This window comes from Cetorhinus maximus, chromosome 24 (assembly GCF_964194155.1).
Source record: "Cetorhinus maximus chromosome 24, sCetMax3.hap1.1, whole genome shotgun sequence".
In the NCBI taxonomy this organism is placed as follows: Eukaryota; Metazoa; Chordata; class Chondrichthyes; order Lamniformes; family Cetorhinidae; genus Cetorhinus; species Cetorhinus maximus.
The window spans coordinates 38,645,606-38,666,426 of record NC_135902.1 but is presented as its reverse complement, the minus strand read 5'-3'; the positions used below and the strand labels follow the sequence as shown (position 1 = coordinate 38,666,426).

The 20,821-nt window shown below is 41.1% G+C and overlaps 1 protein-coding gene across 3 annotated transcripts in view; it reads left to right on the top strand.

Annotated features, from left to right (window-relative positions):
• ccdc40 (coiled-coil domain 40 molecular ruler complex subunit) overlaps positions 1-14,550 on the top strand; it is a 135,573-nt gene extending 121,023 nt beyond the window's left edge. For all 3 annotated transcript variants that reach the window (XM_078571048.1, XM_078571049.1, XM_078571047.1), the window contains 6 exons: positions 2,977-3,146; positions 4,817-4,908; positions 7,228-7,348; positions 9,378-9,566; positions 11,571-11,729; positions 14,036-14,550. In XM_078571048.1, coding sequence (XP_078427174.1) covers positions 2,977-3,146; positions 4,817-4,908; positions 7,228-7,348; positions 9,378-9,566; positions 11,571-11,729; positions 14,036-14,272 — 968 coding nt within the window. In that variant the 3' untranslated portion in view covers positions 14,273-14,550. The remainder of the gene's footprint in view (positions 1-2,976; positions 3,147-4,816; positions 4,909-7,227; positions 7,349-9,377; positions 9,567-11,570; positions 11,730-14,035) is intronic.
• The last annotated feature ends 6,271 nt before the right edge of the window (positions 14,551-20,821 follow it).

The window sequence follows — 20,821 nt, the reverse complement described above, 5'->3', positions numbered from 1 at the left end:
ATGAGCCTCTGGACTTGGTCATGTCATAGTTGGAGCTGCAAAGGCAAGCTCGGGAACATCAGGAAGGGATGTCTGCTGCACTCCTCATTTTTGCAAGGCACGATGGAGGAGTCCATCTGCCTTCAGGCTGAGGTGATAACGCCAGCATGCCAACGCACCGAGGTCAACACTGGTAGGATGGTGGCCGCCATGGAGACCTTGGTCCAGGACATTGCTCCTGCACTGCTCCGTGGACTCAACTCCATCACTGAGGCCATATTTGGCCTCCAACAGTGCGTATGCAAGAGGGGTACAGGGCAGCTTGATCTCGCTCCAGCTACCCATTCTCCTCAAGGAGTCAGCCAGGGGCCCTTGGGCACCCATAGGAAGGAGGATCAGCAGGTTTACCCCCCCCTCACCGGGGCCATCCATCCAGGTGATTCCGGGAGTGTCCAGCCCATCCGAATCCTCTCTTCCTGTGACCTCAACAGCTCTAGCTCCACTGGACAAGGAGGGTGCGACTGGCACATAGCAGGACCCTGAAAACGGGCTGGGGCCCTCCAGGTCTCAGCCCTCCAGAGGACACCCGCCAAGGTCATCACAGACAAGGCATAGCAGTCAGGAGGCTGTCTCCACCTCTGCTGTGGATGGCCTGGGAGCACCAAGACGTAGCAACAGGGTTAGGAAATTTAAGAAGATGCAGTTGCACAGCCTGGGCATGGGTTTTAATCACTTGTACATACTGTTCACTATTGTCAATAAACTCCCAAAAATGTCTCCCTGTCTATTGGCTCCTTGTTCTGATGAGCAGTGCTCATGTCACTCAGATGTGAAACCTTTCTGCACAAGATAAAGACAGGTGTCTCAGTCCAGGGCTACTTCCCTGTGCCTTTACGTCATTAATTCTCTGTGCCTTGCCTCTCCCCACTTCCCCAACATGCCACAACTGCAGGGCAGCCCTTGCCGCCCCCCCCCGCCCAACGCACCTCAACCTTGAAGTTCAACAGGCAACCCAGGCGAGCACTCCGCGACGTTACTGTGTACTCACTTCTGAGTTCCCCTGAAAGTGCAGCCCACCAAGTGCACGCCTTTTATAGGCTATCGTGAAACACGTCGGTGTGCAATCATGCCGACGTGGGCGGACGATCCAGTGGGTAAGTGTGGGTGTGATGGATGTGGTGCCGGGGTGCTGGGCTTATAATGATATGAAGATATATTACAATGAGGTTCCCGACGTCCAATGGTGGGAAACATGACCCATCAAGTGTGGCAGAGCGGACGATCCCAAACTGGTTTCACAATGTCTCGAAACTGGTTTTTGGCCTTCTCACCATATTGTCCTCCCAATGCCAATGGACATGGACGATTCCACCCAACATACAAAATAGGAGTAGGAGTACACTGTGCAGCCCCTCAAATTTGCTCCGTCATTGAATACAATAATAGCTGATTAATGACCTAAATTCCGCTTGCCCACCCTCTCCCCATATCTTGTGATTCCTTGAGAGGCCAAAAATATGTTGATCTCAGCCTTAAATATATTCAATGATCGGGCACCCAGAACCTTCTGAGGTAGAGAATTCCAAAGATTCACTTTGATTGAAGAAATTTCTCCTCATCTGAGTCCTAAATGAATGGTTCCTTATCCTGAGACTGTGCACCAGTGTCTAGATTTCCCAGCCGGTGAAGCAACCTCTCCGTGTTTACCCTATCAAGTACCTTCAGAATCTTATATATCAATGAGATCACCTCTCATTTTTCTAAACTCCAGAGAATATAGGCCCAGTTAACTCAGCCTCTTGTTGGACAAACCTCTCATCCCAGTAACTAATCTAGTGAACTTAAATACTCCTCCTTAAATATGGAGATTAAAACTGTGCACAGTACTCTAGGTGTAGTCTCACCAAAACTATGTATAATTGTAGCAAGACCTTTTTATTCTTGTACTCCAATCCTCTTGTAATAAAGGCCAACATGCCATTTGCCTTCTTAATTATTTGCTGTACTTGCATGTTAACTTTTTGTGTTTCTTGTCCGAGCATACTCAAGTTTCTCTGAATGTCAACATTTAAAAGTTTTGTGCTTTATAAAAAAAAATTCTGCTTTTCTATTCTTACCACCTAAGTGAATAACTTAACACTTCCCTACATTATACTGCATCTGCAACCTTGCTGCACACTTGCTTTGCACCCTCCTTACAGCTTACATTTCTACCTAGCTTTGTATTGTCAGCAAACTTAGACAGAGAGACTGAGAGTAATGTATCTAAGTCCTTAATATAAATAGCTGTTGCCCTAGTACTGATCCTTGCTGCACTCCACTTGTCACAGTCTTCCAATTTGAACATGCCCCATTTATTGCTACTGTCTGCTTCTCATACATTAATCCTCTATCCTTGCTAATAAATTACCCCCAACTCCATGAGCTCTTACCTTGCGTAATAACCTTTTGTGTGGGACTTGATTGAATGCCTTTTTAAAATCTAAGTATACCATATCTACATGTTTCCCCTTTACCTATCCTACTAGTTCCACCCTCAAAAAACTAATAAATTTGCCAAAGATGATTTCCCTTTTGTAAAACCATGTTGACTTGGGGTGGAAGGCCTAACAGCCTTTTAGAAAACTGAGGTGGTCCTTCTGACCAGCCTGCCTTGGCATTCGCCAGCTTCTGGCTCCACCTCCAAACTGCCTCCAGAGACAGCAGGCCCAACTCAATCATGCTCCCTACCTCCCCAGAACAAAATTTGCATCTGACGGGAAATTTCCCGACTTGAGCTCCCCACCTTGGTAGTGAAAATCCAGCCCCAAGATCATGATGTCAGGTCATACTGTCTCTGGCATACAGAGATCAGATATACCATTTTGTACTAATCTCCCTCCCATGCCCACACACTACCCACCCATCTACCCACTTCCCTTTACCCTGTTTTACAACCAGCATTTCCTCTACTTCGACAGTGTTATTTGACACCAATCCAAAATTTTCTTCCTGTAGATATGATACAACAGGGACTGAATGCAAAGAAAGACATTGAGCGTCACATGCGTGCTCTGTCTAATGACATGGTGAAGCTCAATGGGCTGTTAACAAAGAATAACTCCATGAAGGATTCACTTGAGCGTATGAATGTACTGATGGAAAATGAATTTGTTACTGCGTTGAAGGTTAGTACAGACAAAATACCTAATCGGCAAAAATCAAAATATTAACAGATATATAACACCCTTCCATCAAAGAAGTCAATGAATCATAATTGTTTGTTTCTCACTGTACAGGTCCTTAGATGACATACAAAGTACTGCCCTCAATTTTGGTCCCCTCACATGGTATGTGTTATAGTAGCCATGGGAAGGGTTCAGAGGAGAGCTGCAAGAATGATTCCTATCTTAAAAAATATTACCTACTCAGGCTCGTAGAGCTGGATCCATTTATTTCACGGGAGTATAGACTTAAAAGTGACCTGATAAAGGTATATAAAATATTGAAAGGGCTGGACTGCTTGTCTATTAATAGATTATTTCAGTTTGGCAATTTGGGGAGAAACAAAGGACGATTTAAAATCGATTTAAAATACACAAGAGTAAGAATAGATAGCATGGGAGATGGTTTTGAAGAGCAATGAGGGTTTGAATTATGTGGTTTGTGCATTCTGTCTCCACATCTTCGAAGAAGAGCCGGACTAGTTTTTGGCTGGGGCAGTGATTGCATCATGTAAATGGTGAACATTTAACTTGCATGTGGTCCAGGTGACCACCTTAACTAATGTTAATTGTGAAACAGAGTCAGAGGAGGCTTTCCAAATTTTTTTCCCCACTATTAGCACTGGGTTTTTCCTGTTTTATTTCTTATTCATGCACAAAATAACAGCTGTTGGTGGAGTGTAGGAAATGTCTAGTCACCATGCTGCAGGCAGCATGAATTAGAGGTAGGCTTGATGGTCCAGCTGGTCTTTTCTTACCTGTCATTTTTGTATTTTCAAATGATGGCAAAAGGTCCTGTGGATCATTTCCGCTAGTGCCCATGCTTTTTCTCGTGCAGATTGTGTAATGTTAGTTGTATGAAACCAAGGTGGCCACATTAGACTTTACAGAACAATGGAAACTAGGGCCGGGATTTTCTGGCCCCGTCGTGGTCTGACCTGCTGCAGGAGATTCGGTGGCCCAGCCAAAAGCTTATTGACTTTCAGAGGGACCGGATGATCCTGGCAGTGGGCGGGGCAGGAAAATCCTCCCCAGGACTCTACTTTTGACTGATGGATGCCATTGTCTAGTAGAATTTGATAAGTGTTAATTTAGATATCCCTCTGACAATTCAAAAAAGATTATGCATATGTGTTCTCTGTTTTGTTAAATGATTTCTGATTCCTCACAAATGCTCCTTTAAAAAATGTTTAATAGCTTCTGTTTAAAGCTACTTTTGTAATACACACGTGCCGCAAACATGAAAAGTTGGTTACATTTCAGTTTCCCATGAGAGATATCATTCTATTTCAAGTTTTCTTGTTCAAAGTTCTTGGATGAATCTTTTTCTGACTTGTGGAAAGAGCTATTTTATATTAAATTTAGATTAGCAACATTTGTAAAACAGTTTAACTCACTTTGATTCTGGCAAAGGCTACTTGTACTTAGCCTTTAAGCAAAGGATATATTTTATCTTAGCAATGTGTAATTAGGTATGCAATGGTTGAAACTCAACAGCTTAATTGAAAATGAAACTGCCTTCTTGTAAGTGGCAGCTAGCAAATCACAAGACAAACAGTGGTCCACAACATGGGATCAGATCTTAAATTGAAACTTGCTGTACACATCCAAGCATTATTCATTTTTTTCCTCAGGATGCTGAGCGAGAAGCTATTGTGAAGCAGCAAAAGCTGGACCAGCTGAAGGAAGAAAAAGAACGGCTGCTTAACAGTCTTGTGGAAGCAGAGTGAGTAACTATGCCAGTGTGTTGCACAGAATTTAGAACTGCAATGGACCCAAATGATGATTCAATAATATTAATCTGGAAAGGCTTTTAAAAAAGAATGTGTATTTATGAAATGCCTTAATGTAGAAAAATATTCCAAGGTGCTTTACAGGAGCATAATAGGATAGAAATTGATGCCAAGTCAAAGAAAGATATATTTGGACAGGTGATTAATAGTTTGGTCAAAGAACTAAGTTTTAAGGAGGGTCTTACAGGAGTAGCAAGGCTGAGAGGTTTGGAGGGAATTCCAGAGCTTCAACCACCTGGCCAAAGGCAGGATTGATAACAGTGGAACAAAGGGAATTGGAATACGCACAAGATCCAGAACTGGAAGAACAAAATTCATTGAGGATTATGGTACTGGAGGAGGTTATAGTGGTAAGGGTCAAAACCAGAGAGGATTTGAACACAAATATGAAAATTTAAAAAGTGAGCTGTTGCTGGACTGGAAGCCAATGTACGTTAGCAAGCACAAGGATAATGAGCGAGCCAGACTTGGTAAGGGTTAGAATACAGGCGACAGGGTTTTGTAATAGCTCACGTTTATGGAGGGTGCAAAATGGGAGGCTGGCCGCTAGACCCTTAAAATAGTCGAGGCTCGAGGTAAAAGAGCATGGATGAAGGTTTCAGCAGCAGGTAGGTTGAGGCAGGGATGGTAATAGACAATGTTACAGAGGAAGAAGTATGCAGTGTGATGGAAAGGATATGGGGTTGGTAGCTCAGTTCAGATAGGATAGTGAAATTCTGAACAGTCTAGCTCAGCTTGAGGTAATAGCCAGAGAGGGGAATGGAATCAGTAGCAAGGGAATGGAATTTGTGACAGGGCCTGAAGAGAATGGCTTTGTTCTTCCAAATGTTTAATTGCATCTCATCCAGACTAGAGAGGACTATTGGAGAGGCAATCTATCAGCACAGAGAGTGAAGGGGTCACGAGAGACAATGGTGAAGTAGAGTTGGGTGTTGTCAGCCTACATGTGGAACCTTAGCATCATAACTTCAGATGATGTTGCTGGAGGACAGCATGTAGATGAGATTTTTATCTATCACTTATTAACTTGAGCTAGATTAACAACAACGGCTACGTCTGAAGGAACCTAAATTATTGATAGTTTCAATTATATAGAATTGATGTTAGTGCAGCTCGCTAATTTTGCTGATTTAAAACCTCCAGGTAAGTATGCTCCATAATGTCATCAAGATTCAATAAAGAAACAATATTTAAAGATCAACTGAAATGCAGAGGGAAAAACGCAAACAATTGTTCCATTTAAAAATAATTTCCCTGTGTTTGGGGAAACACAATTTTCCCACTATGTGTGGTGGTAGTGTAAGCAAGAAATTAACAATCTATGATGCTCTATTATATTGTAGCTGTTAGTGCCTACAACTAGGCCAGTTATTTAAATACCAATGTGCAAAGACTGCAAGTTGACTTAGTATTTGATAGGTTTCAATTATTTCTGGTTTTGGTGGATTTAATGTTGTTGAGAGTGAAACTAGCTCCTGTGACCAGCTTCCAACCTCACAAAATGACTCAATATCAGGGTCTTTATAATGGCTAAAAATAATGGTTATTTTTTGAGGCCATGCACATCATGAATCTGGTTGTTGTTTCATTGGATACATTTGATTGTGCTTTTTTATGCACCTTCTATCCCTGGACAGAGCAGGATGAACTAGGATGGTTTCAGCAGATTCTACAAGTGCTCGAGTATGGATTGACAAGTGTTCATTTTTATTGGAGCTTGTGGTCACTTTTTAAATAGCTGCTCCATGGCTTACAAAAGACGAGGTGATCTGCAGTGAACAAGCAGTTAACCATTTAAGGTATTGTTTGATTGGCCAAATGGGTCTGAAGTATGTTACGGTCTGATCAATTTTGCCTTTGGTCTTTTGTCTTTGTAACAAGCAATCACAGGTCACAGGTGGGGGGATGGGGTGAGTATGATGGGGTTTCCTGAAAGATTTCATTACAGGTAATCACACTTTAACAAAGCGCAAACACCAGCTTAACTATCCGAAATAGCGGTCTGTTTAATACAGTTTCAACAGCATGTTTGTAATTGAGGCATATGGCAGTGGTCATTTACCTGGTCTTGGTGGCTATCCAGGATAAATAAGGACTTTGTAATTGGTACTTTCACTTCTAAACTGGAATCCTGATGGTGAAGCTTCCTCTTTATGAAAATTGCACAGAGACCATTCACATTTTTGCACCCCTGTAGTTCCACAATTGATCTGAAACTGTTTATTATTTCCCAAATGTATTTGTATTTACAGGCGTCAGATTATGCTGTGGGAGAAGAAGATACAGCTAGCAAAAGAGGCACGATCAGCTGTTGATTCAGATGTGGGACAGAGTGAGATACGAGCCATGAAAGCTGAGATACACAGGATGCAAGTGAGTTAATCTAAAAAGATTGTTTTGCACTATGAACTAAGAATAAACTACTGGCAATAGTTACCAGTTTTATCCACTCCAATATATTTCTAATTCAGTACTACTGGTATATTATCAATGTTGGGACTACTAGATTTTTTTTTATAAAACTGGAGGAAAATGTAAAAATAGTTGTAGTTAAATGCCCTATCTGTTCCTTTTCCTTATTTTTAAACTATGTCCTTGAGTTTTAAACACCTAATTGAAGTGAACGATTTGTTTGTGAATTTTGTGAATCTGCTTCATAATTGTGAAAATGTTGCAAAAGTTGTTCAAAATCACATTGTCAAATGAAAAAGCAATCCAACTTACTTAATCTTTTGATCTAGATTTGATATCATCTTTATTATACTGTAATGCACTTACAAAAGAATAGCATTTCTTTCTGTTTGTATGTGGGCACTATATATAGGGACTTAAGGTGATTTTTAAAAAAAGTCATTTGTCTAGCATATCTATCATATTTGAAATGGCATAGTTGAAAGTGTCACATAAGCGTATGTTTGTGTCACAGTGTACCTAAACCATTGAAGGTGGCAGGATAAGTTTAGGGAGCAATTAATAAAGCATCTGGGATGCAGAGCTTTATAAATAGGGGCATGGAGTACACAAGCAAGTAAGGAAGCTGTGATAAACCTGTATAAAATACTGGCTTGGCCTCAGCTGGAGTGCTGGGTACCATACTTAAGGAAGGATGTGAAGGCATTAGTGAGGGTGCAGAATAGAATTCAAGGCATAAGATAAAGTGCAGGAAAGATTCACAAGAATGGTTTCAGGAATGAGGAATTTCAGTTACATATGGAGAAGTTAGAATTGTTTTCCTTGGAGAAGAAATGGTTTAGAGGAGATTTGATAGAGATATCTAAAATCATGAGGGGTCTGGACAGAGTGGATAGGGAGAGACTGTTCCCATTGTTGGAAACGTTGAGAACTAAAGGACACTGATTTAAGGTGATTGGCAAAAGAAGCAAAGGTGACATGAGGAAAAACTTTTTTCTTGCAGCAAGTGGTTAGGATCTGGAATGCACTGTCTGAGAAAGTGGTGCTGGCAGATTCAATCATGGCATTCAAAAGAGAATTGGAGGAAGAATTTGCAGGGTTACAGGGAAAAGGCAGGGTGTGGCAGTAGGTGAATTGCCCTTGCAGAGAGCCAGCTACAGACATGACGGGCCATATGGTCTCATTCTGTGTTGTAACCAATCTATGATTCTAGCCAATTCAAATATGATATTCATAGGGCAGCATAAACTCACAACTGTATAGCTGAACAAGTAGCAACTTTTATACTTGGATACAAAATAAAGAAAAGCAATCACTTCCTGCTGTTTTCTTCTGACTCCGAGGAGGAGAAGCTGCCAATCTGCTATGAAACTTCTGCCAGAGAGTCAGGCTGCTTCTAATTCACTCCAGTTTGTGCCTGTGCAACTCTGTGACCTGAAGAGGACGGGCTTCATTCAGCATAAATCTGCCCCAGCAGCAGAATAATTCATTGTGCATTTAAATGGTATAATTGTGCTGCCTTTATAAACGACATATCCATGACTTAACACGAGCAGTGTCATGGAAGATCACATGAATATTACAAATAATAGGCGCTCCAGGGCTAATTCCTGCATAGTTCTGAACATCATTTTTAAGTATTCCACTTCTTTTATTTTTTATTGACTACATATAGAAATATTCATAATTATAACTTCATTCAAAAGACATGACAGTAATTGTGACATACCTCCTGTTGATTATTCCTTAAAGTATTCCCGCAACAGTTTTATTTCTATTGTATTTATGATTTACTAAATTCATGGCAATTGGTGCCCTATCCTCTTTGGTCATGGAAATTAGCTAGATTTGTTTCACTTAATCCTCATTAGTCGTCCAAAAATAGACATTCCACTTGTGTTGGATGAATTCAAACTAAATTGCTTGAGTTGAAAGGTTCTATCATTTTGTTGTAAAATCACTGTGTAAGATCTGTATTTTTGATCCAAAGATACGCCACAGTCAGCTTATGAGGCAGCAAGAGCAAATGATTCGTGAAATGGAGGCTGTTGTCTCACGCAGGGATACAATTGTGACACGTGCGGAAGCACAGGCCAAAGTAAGCAAGAAGCAAGTAACTAAACAAGACTGTCATAAAAAGATACAAGAACTTTGCAAGAAAATTGCAGATGTACAAAAGGTGAGATAAAGAAGATTGAGTACTTCTAATAGTCTATGTAATTAAATTAATATGTACTATACATTTTCTCCCAGCTACTATGCATTGTAACCTTGATCAAAAGGCTTGAATAGTGGAACTCCTAAGCAGTCCAGTTCATTCAAACAGTCATCCATTGCTGATTCACCCTGGAGAAGGATCATTTGGCAGCACGATAATGGGCCACTCCCAATCATTTCTCCTCTCCTTTACATGATCTGGCTAAAACTTGCAAATTCATCCTTTGGAACAATTTTGTAAAAGCTTTACACTGAGTTTTAAACACAGACCAACTATGGAGAATTCTAGCAGCTAGTAATGCGTTGTAGGGGATCAAGATTGATTTTAAAATTCCCATTGTTGTGCAGATTACTTAAAATTATAACACAGTAGTAGGCCATTTGGTCCATTGTGTTTATGATAATCCCAATTCTTCAAATGAAGCTATCAATTTTAATCCCAATTCTTTGCTATTTGCCTGTATCCTTCTTCGTTTTCAAATACTTACTTCATTCCATTTTAAATATTGTTATGGTGTCAGTCTCAAAAGGTACCTATGATAAAGCATTCCTTGTTCTAATAAAAAACAGAGAATGCTGGAAAATATTGAGCAGGTCAGGCAGCATGTGTGGGGAGAGAAACTGAGTTAACATTTCAGTTTGATGACCTTTTATCAAAACAAGATGATGTTTCGGAACTGTGCTTTTTTTTTAACCCTTACTGGGCTTCACTGCAGACTTCCAAACTTATTAAGGTACTGGAAACAGGATTTCAATATGCAGTTTGCTAGTCCTATATTTATTTGACTGGATTCTATGGTCTCATTATACTAATACGCTGCTGTGGAGGATGATTTCAGGAGAAGTGATATGTACAAGAGCTGCAAGGTGTAGTTTTCAATGAACAAACCTCAGTCTTATGTTGAAACAATGCATTTATGTGATTGTTGATGTACAAATGTATGGCAGCTTACTGAGTAATGGCCATTCACATGTGTATAATTGCCATTGCACACTAGCTACACATTAACTTACAATACCCCTTTCTGTTGATAAAATTTATCAGATTCCCATATAATACCTTCAATGTATTGTGAGTTCCATTGATTGCACCCTCTTCCTGTGGAATCGAGTGTCTCATCAAAATCTCTCTACTGCTTAACTGGGAACTGGTCCATTAAGAAAGATGTAAATTGTGAGGACTCTGAATAAATCACTGACCTTCTTGATGCAGTGGTACACCGTTGATTGATTTATGTTACTGAGTTCACCTGAAGCTGTCTGGAATGATGTGCTGGCATAAGAATTTAGTGGTGCGATCACTTTTAACAGCTATTGACAAGGCTGCACTCCTTACTGGGCTGGCAGTCTGTGACCAGCAGTTTTCCAACAGTTGGCTCTTCAATCCCACTGTGCTGCTTCTTTCACCACTTCTGTACTGGAGAGATTACATGATGTGTCAGTCATGCAAATTTGTGGAAATTCTGGGGCTCGCTTGGCCATGCCTTTATCCGCGTGCAGTGGGCGATCCAAATTTGGTGGTAATGATGAACAGTGGCTTTGTTACGGCAGAATTTAAGTTGTAAGGCACACACTTTGTTTATTTTTGAATGCTGCAGAATGGCCCAAAGTTAGTCTATGAGAAGGGAAGCCCAATCCATATTGGTCCCCATAATTGCCATAATTTCTATTGTTGGACAGCAGGAAAAAAGCATTTTTCCATCTTGTTCCTATATTAGTTACTCAACACACTTTGTCATACTTATAGTTGTAAAGACACACAATAGTTTTCTACATGTTCAAACTCCATCCCAGAGGTAAAAGACCAATGCTAAAATCCATTGTGAAGTCCATTTCACCCTATTGTTATTTCCAAACCTTAAACAAACTGCAAAAAAGGTTTCTATTTAGCTAACCGTGCCATTTTCCGTAATGTTAATTGATGTTGTTGGTGTTACTCAATCTGGCCACACCATTTCTTTCTTAGAAAATTGAAGAATGTGACAAAACTATCGAAGAGCTGAAGGAATCACAGAGAATCGTGTATGAACAGCTGGGAGAAAAGCAGTGTCACATTCAGGAACAGCAATCTATGGTTGATCAACTAAATGCAAACATAGAATCGCAACAGGAAAAGAAACAAGCGGTAAGAATGGTTTGAGAACACAGGGTATTTAATTTGAAGAATATGGGAAGGGAGGTATTCAAATAGTTAACTTGGAAACGATTTTGACCCATTTTATATGATAATTAGTTGCAATTAATTAAGCTCATCAAATGGCATTAGTTTGATGTTATCAATATATGACAGAAAAACTGCTATCCATTTTGAAAATCTAAGTACACTTCTCAAGTGCGTTCCCTTAATGTGAGATATCCATCGCGTGCAATGGAGCCTGTTTTACAGAGAAAGCAAGATGGAGCTACACAGCAGGATCAAAAGTAGGCAGCAAATAGGGATTCTACACCGTGGAATTGAGTAATGAAATAGCAATTTGCGGAATGAGAAGAAAGGAGATAATCCCGCAAAATCCATGAAGAAAAGGAGATTCTTGTTTGTTTCATATTGTCTCACTTCAAGAGATTTTGCCCTCTAAGGATCAGCAAGTATTTTGTCTTCACATGAAAATGTTACTTAACACTATCTGGACCTTGCGTGTCCTGCCATCCATTCTTAATTAGCACTTTTCTTAGATAATATCACCACCTTCAACACCTCTTTGTTCTTTTGTCTGTGACATCTTTTGGTTATCTCCTCCTATCACTGCTTGCTTGTCCCAACAACCCCCTCCCTCTCTCTACCCCCCCCCCCCCCCCCCAAACCAGCTTATATTTCACCCCCTTTCCTATTTTTACTTAGTTCTGTTGAAGGGTCATGAGGACTCGAAACGTCAACTGTGCTCTTCTCCGCCGATGCTGCCAGTGTATGACTGCTCATACACCATCACATCTTTACACATTTTGTTCAATACCCTACGTATGAAGTGTGCAATAATGCTGCATTATTTCAACCACAACCTTTTGTTGACATCAAACAAGAAGTCTAAATGTATTAAATTGAAACAGGGAACATAATGCAGACAGCATACTCATTTGCTTTCTTCATAAATTACAAAGATTTTAATGAATATACTCTCCTCATAGCTTATTGGGTAACTGCATCAAATGGTGTGGCACTGAGCCACACTGACTAGGGGATGTTCGCTGATGATTACACAATGTTCAGCACCATTCACAACTCAGATACTGAAGCAGTCCATGTTCAAATGTACAAAGACCTGGACAATATTCAGGCTTGGGCTGACAAGTGGCAAGTAACATTCATGCCACACAGGTGCCAGGAAATGATCATCTCCAACGAGAGAATCTAACCATCGCCCCTTGACATTCAATAGCATTACCATCACTGAATTCCCTATTATCAACATCCTGGGGTTCACATTGACCAGAAACTGAACTGGACTCGCCGTATAAATACTGTGGCTACAAGATCAGGTCAGAGGCTAGGAATCCTGTGGCGAGTAGCTCACTTTCTGACTCCTAAACCCTGTCCACCACCTACAAGGTGGAAATCAGGAGCGTGATGGAAAACTCTCCACTTGCCTGGATAAGTGCAGCTCCATTAACGTTCAAGAAGCTCAACACCATCCAGGACAAAACAGCCCACTTGATTGGCACCCCATTCTCCACCTTAAACATTCACTCCCTCCACCAATGACGTACAGTGGCAGCAGTGTGTACCATTTACAACATGCACTGCAGAAACTCACCAAGGCTCCTTAGACAGCACTTTCCAAACCCATGACCACTACCAACTAGAAGGACAAGGGCAGCAGATGCATGCGAACACCACCACCTGGACGTTCCCCTCCAAGGCACACACCATCCTGACTTAGAAATATATCGCCATTCCTGAAATTCCCTCCCTAACAGCACTGTGGGCGTAACTACACCACATGGACTGCAGAGGCTCAAGAAGTCAGCTCAGCACCACCTTCTCAAGGGTAATTAGGGATGGACAATAAATGCTGGCCTAGCCAGCGATGCCCACATCCCATGAGTGAATAAAAAAAACTAGCTAGCTTAGCGTCCTGCTACAGTAATTAACACCTTCTTGAACCAACTAATTTCAACTGAATGACAGGTGATTGCCACTGCTCACTTGAAGGTTACAAGTTCTATGTCAGATCCTGACACTTGATCTAAATTTAAACCAGTGAAAAAGTTTACCAGAACTAACCACCTGAACCAATTTCCCACCCACACACACCGTGTATGTCTCACTGTGGCATAGTCTTCTCTCCATGCGTCCCCTTCCTCTGCCCAAGGAGTACAAAAGGAAGTGCACCAGCAGACTGTTGAAAATGCATTAATTGCTAGAGATAATGAAACAGTAGGTTAAATTAGACTGTATATATAAATGAAACATATTTACTATTTCTTGTTATTTAGAATCTTACCAAAATAGTGACTTACCAGACACGACTCAAACACCTTCAGGCAGTGAAAGAAGGAAAGTACATCCTACAGTGCAGATCTGCACAGACATTGAGGAATGAAACACAGAAGCAAGAATGTCGAATCTACACCATCAGCACTATCATTGCTCGTATCCAGGAGGAATGGCCCCAGTACCAGGGAGTACTTCGTAAAGTGACACTTGCACTAGCAGCACGGGGAACAGCATAGGAGGAACTACTGTAAAAGGATACACAAAAATTGCAGCAAAACTAGTTGGTGAAGAAAACTAATATGGCAGGGAAAACATACATTAAGAAAGGCGGTTTTGAGTGGAACTTCAATTAATTAATTCAGTACAACATGATATATCTTTAAGTTACTGAGACCAAGGGGTGGCTTGCACACAGAATGTCTTTAAGAAAACATTTGAAATAGTTTTCTTATGATTCTGTAGATTCATGCTGATGCGAATTGATATGTTAAAATAAAAGTTTATTTGCTAATTTAATTTTGGTGATCAGATCATTTTACATTAATACAGAAAATGTCTAGAAGAAGTCAAATTAAGAAATAAATAACAGGGTGACATTTGGGAGAAAACTGATCAAGAAAGTAAAAGAGCATAGAATGTAATCTTGGACTTAATACACAGCTGTGAATAGGATAATAATTTTTGTTTTGTGAGGGCAGGTGCAACAAATACAAGCAAAAGCTGATTAGCCAACTTAGGGAGAGGAAAATCAATTATTAATAGTATCACATGCAGTGTGTTTTTCATATCAGAAGGATCATAGGAAGAAATAAATGAATGGTGTTCAGGTTTAAAGAAGTGTGCAAAAGATGATACCTAGGTTTTTTTCTGGGGACTAAATAATTGATTTCAGTGAATGGTCACGATTATTAAAGGTCAGCAAAAGTGAATTAGGTTAAGAAAATAATGTGCACAAAAAGTAGTAAACTAGTGTGGCGCAGAACGGTTGACTAAGACAGGGAGAGGTTTGGGATAATTCTTTCCCCCTTTCTCACCTCTCAGCTGACCACAACAAGATGTATTTTTGAAGAGGAGTATTTTAATCCTTTGAGTGCTATGACTTTAAAAAACAGACACAAACAGGCTTTCTTGTAAGTTTAAATCAAAAGAAAGGATAAATATTTATTTCCATAAATCATCAAAACGTAAATGCAACAAACACCCACTTGCCAAACACACGGACACACACACAGACAAAAGAAAAGATGATTTCTAGAGAAGTAGCATGCATTTAAGATTACTAACAGAGTAAAAAGAAATGGGTCACTTGTGTACACAGTCCTCAAGATGGTGGTTGAAAACACCGAAGGCCTGAAAGATTCTCTCCTGGTTCCTTGAAGACAATGGAAGTTTTTGGCTTTTCAGACAAAATTGTGATGGAGCCTTGGTGTTCAAGAAATACTCTTGCAGGTAAAATGAAAATAGCCAGTTTTCATTCCCTAAGATGATATCTTCCCGAGGTGCTGGTCCTAAACTGCCTTGCTGGGCTGCCTTTGAGGATTAATAAGGTATCGGCTCCCTCTTCAGCCAGTTTCAGTCATGTGTTGGTAGTATTGAAGTATTCCATTGTCCCCAAAATGGGATGAAACTGATGTAATTGGCACGCAATGGGGAAATGTTTGATATCCCGTCAAACATTCCAGCTATGATCACCCTCCAGGAATTATTTTGTTTGACATCCCACCTTCATGGGGTCGACATCTCTAGCAGCCATTGTCCTTTAAATCTTTTCCATTGAAGTGGTGAAGGATAGTTAATGAGCACCTTGGAAGGCCATTTGCATTTTAAGTAACTTCCCAGACGTATGTTATCATGTTTGTCTCGGTCTGCCCAGAAACCAATAAAGGAGTCACCTGACAGCCTTAACTGTTATTGGTATCATGAATTTGGAGCCAAAGATAACTTAAAGTGTGGATATAATGGCATGGAAGGGGAGTTAGCAGGAGTTAGTAGAAACTGCAGTTTTATGACAGGCATTTTGTTCAGTAAGGCATAGAGTCATAGAGGTCTACAGCACAGAAAAAGGCCCTTCGGCCCATTGAGTCTGTGCTGGTCAAACAAGTACCTAACTATTCTAATCCCATTTTCCAGCACTAGGCCCATAGCCTTGTATGCCATGGCATCACAAGTGCGCATCCACATACTTCCTAAATGTTATGAGGGTTTCTGCCTCTACCACCTCTTTCAGGCAGAGTTCCAGATTCCCACCACCCTCTGGGTGAAAATATTCTTCCTCACATCCCCTCTAAACCTCCTGCCCTTTACCTTAAATCTATGCCCCCTGGTTATTGATCCCTCCACCAAGGGGAAAAGTTCCTTCCTGTCTACCCTATCTATGCCCCTCATAATTTTATACACCTCAATCATGTCTCCCCTCAATCTAATCTGCTCCAGAGAAAATAACCCCAGTCTATCCAATCTCTCCTCATAACTAAAACTCTCCAGCCCAGGCAACATCCTGGTAAATCTCCTCTGCACTCTCTCTAGTTCAATCACATCCTTCCTATAATGGGGATTCCAGAACTGCAAGCAATACTCTAGCTGTGGCCTAACCAGCATTTTATACAGTTCCAGCATAACCTCCGTGCTCTTTATATTTTATGCCTCGGCTAATAAAGGCAAGTATCCCATATGCCTTCTTAACTGCCTTATCTACCTGTCCCGCTACCTTAAGGGACCGGTGGACATGCACACCAAGGTCCCTCTGATCTTCAGTACTTCCCAGGGTCCTACCATTCATCGTGTATTCCCATGCCTTGTTTGTCCTGCCCAAGTGCATCACCTCACACTTATCTGGATTAAATTCCATTTGCCACTGATCAGCCCATCTGACCAGCCCGTTTATATCCTCCTGTAACCTAAGGCTATCCTCCTCACTATTTACCACCCCAACAATTTTTGTGTCATCCACGAACTTACTGGTCAACCCTCCTACATTCAAGTCTAACTCGTTTATACATACCCCAATAGCAAGGGACCCAACATTGATCCCTGTGGAACCCCACTGGACACAGGCATCCAGTCACAAAAACATCCCTCGACCATCAGCCTCTGCTTCCTGCCACTCAGCCAATTCTGGATCCAATTTGCCAAATTGCCTTGGATCCCATGGTCTCTTACTTTCGTTATCAGTCTCCCATGCGGCATTTACATGAAGATGCTAGCAAGCACAGGATTCTTTTTGTGACTCAGTTATCAACTAGTTTTGCAGGTATACTGAAATAAGTCTTCTTGTCTAGCCAGGAGTATTTATTGAGTTATTTATTTTTGGTCACAACAAGAAATGGTTAATGTTGTTTAATGCTTTCTGTTTCTGCAAGCTGCAGAGAATACATCTTCCTGACTGGAGAAGAGAGACTTTGTTCAGGAAGACTTGAATAAGATATGCATTGATAGTTGCTATTGTCATTGGATGGGAACCAGACTCACAGATCATTCATGTGTATGTTGTTATGAAAACTATACTTACCTCATTGAGAGTGGAGGTTAGGAACTCCAACTCCTGATGGACCTCAGAGCTTTTGCGCATGGCAGATAGGGAGCAGGCTACATATGCGCAGTTCTGCATTTTTTTCATTCTTTGGGCCCAATGCACTGGCACAGAGAAGAAACACAGTGTGAAAACCTGAGTCAGGTGACCGGGAAAGGAGCACCATGGAGATTAGTGGCCCAGGAAGAGGACAGGCAGGGGGGGACAGGTACAGGCCCAAGAGGGGAGAACAGACAGGGAGAGGCCCCAAAAGGGAGTTGGGACAGGGAAAGGGGCCCCAGAAGGAAGTCCCAGGTAGGGGACAGAGACAGGTCTCCGTTAATAAAGGGAGGAGCAGAGAAATGGGCTCCAAACAGAAAAAGGACTGCTGTTAGCACACTAAGTGAAGAAGGCTCAAGTGAAGCCCTGGGAACTGAAAAGGGCTAATGAGAAGCCCTGAAGATCTAAGAAGGCAGAAAAAGGTCGGTGACTCCATGCTGCGGACCATTGGGGCATAAGTATCCCTTTGGAGCAGTAGTGTCCTGCTTGGCACAGCCGAAGAGCTGAAGTTGTGCTTGTGATCTGGTGCTTGTGTGCATGCTTGGGAATCCCGGGAAACAGAATCTTGGGAATCGAGATTTAAATCTGTGAGGTGGGCTGCTGTTAATGCTGTCCGAGTTGGAGCAACTTTAGGAGAGAATTCCCAAGTTAGATCTTCGAAGATGAAGACTGGAATTCCTCATGCGAGAAACAGAGTTTCAGTAAGATTGGTTGACAGTGTTTACTGATGTCTGGGTGGGTTGTTGAAAAATCTGTGGAATCCCCCACTCTTGAGATTTGTTGGAATGGAGAACGAGGCTCAGGATAGTCAAGGGGATTCTTTCTTGAATGCCAAAGTGAGGCAGGTTGCCGAAGGTTATAGGGATTTTCTCTCACAGGGATAAATGTTCCTTACTTCTCCAACAAAACAAGTAAACAAATTAATAGCTTGAAAGCTACTGGGGCAAATCAGTCATTGATGGTGGCTGATGATATAATCGTGTTCCAGATGGTTTGATGAAAGAGAAAGTATTAGTAGGGAATCTTTGTGGGAGGTTTTAATTTTTAAGACCTTGATATCAAATCCCCATCCACGATGGACAGGAGAAGGTTGGGGATGGGTAAAAATTAAAAAATGGAAAATGTGTCCCCAATCTACTGCTACATGTTCATAGCTGCTTTTAGAGTGGGGGATTCCAAAACGTCCAATGAGCAGGATTGCTCACCTGGACCCTCAAGGAACTCTTTGGCCTCCACTCTACTAATCTCTCACTCCTTCTGGGACTGCTGGCTTCCCTCCCTCCCTCCCTCCCTCCTTCCCTCCCTCCCTCCCTCCTTCCCTCCCCTACCAAGTCCCAAGTGCCACAGGCTCTCTGCCCCAATTGTGATCGACCTCTCTGCCTCAGCCCAAGACCCAATGCTTTGTTCTCTATGCTATGATTAGGGCTAACTTCCCCATCACCACCAAGCCCTGAATGGCAAACTTCCCCTCTCATGATTATTACAGACCATCCTCTCAAGACTCCCTAGCTGAGGCCTCTTGCCATTGGTTTCCCTGCCTGTTCTGATGAAAGGTCACTGATGTTATATTAACTTTGATTCTCTCTCTGCTACCCGACCTGTTAAGCATTTCCAGCATTTTCTGTTTTTAACTCAAATTTACAGAATCCATAGTATTTTGCTTTTATCAGCTGTCAATGTGGCCAGCTGCCAGACTGGAAACAGAAGGAAAACAAAAGGAAAACATGATAACAAGGTCCTGCCATTAAATTTGGCAGGACCTCTGCATTTCTTGCTTTGCTGGGTTCTTTGGTCATTTTCGGCCTCCCCCCGCACTTTCCCCGCCTCCCCGTAAATATCCATAATTAAATTAGTGATAATGCTGAAAAAGTTGGCTCCAGGTGAAATCAATTTTTGAAATTCTAGTCAACAGATTCAGATGAATTGCTTAATGATATAATTTGTTCGCCAAAATCAAGTATTGTGATCAGCTGTATTTTACATCTCGTGTGAATTGCTCATCCGCTGAGGAACTGGAGTGCTGTTTGTAGGTATTGCAGTATTTCAGAAAGAACAAAGTTCTATGAGTCAAAGACTAAGCAATCAAAGTAAACACATGTGCACAGAAAACTTAGATTAAGACATTTCCCTTCATCGTATCTGCAAGAACAAGTGGGTATAATATATGTGCTTTCACTAAGACCTAATTTTATTTGTTTGTTCAAGCCAACAAATGTTTGGGGTCTTTTGTGCTCCATTGTTGTCTCTCAGTTTTATCCATTTCAATTATTATACTGCTTGAGAATTAGTTTCAATGTGCAGATAAATGAAAGAGGAAGCAAGTTATTTTAAGTTCCTTCCTCATGCCTTGAATGTTTGTGTACTGCAAGAATGGCAGAACCAATTATGACATTGACTTCTCTATAACAAACAAGTCATTTCGTGACTGGCAATTCACATCTGGGTATAACTTACCTTGTTGATTTTGAGAGTTCTGAACAATCTTTTGTTAAATTCTCCTTCAATTAATGACCTTAATCTAAATCCCAGCCCCCAACAATGTACTCTGTTGGAATGTGCTGCAACCCATCTGTGTTTGAGACCGAAGAGGATGTTGTCATTTTGAGGCACGGGCCTTAATTAAATGGAAGTTGTAAGCTGCATGTACCTAATAAGCATACCAATGCAGCTCATCGGATTCAGGACAGTGTATTATTTTTTTTACACCATTATAAATGTACAAATCACAACAAATGAGTGGATTAAGAGTTACATCATGACTGGTGAACCTGCAGGATTGCTGGTCAATTTGTGCCTCTTTACTGATTGCTTTTGCACAAATGGCAAATTGCCCTTAGCCTCTCAGTTACTTTTAAGAACTCTTTGGTTTGCACATTAATTGCCCATTAAACTCAGGGCAGAAAGTTAAGTCTGGTAATTAAGAGTGCAAGTACTTTTTTTTAATGACATCACAATTGTTAATGCAATGCCAATCACCCTCCCTGGTCCAGAAATGGACATCTGAAGTCTCATTCATTCAGTTGGAAAATTGTTCTTGGAGATTTTAAAAATGACAAATTGTAAATGTTTTCGTTTTATGTTTCCTTTATATCTCTTTGTTTTCTCTTAAACTAATCCTTTTCTCCATCTTTTTTTTTCTTTTTATATCTGATTTAACTCTAATTCAGCCAACCTAATTCACCCTCCTTCTCAGTCATTCCTCTGTTTCTTTCTCAAT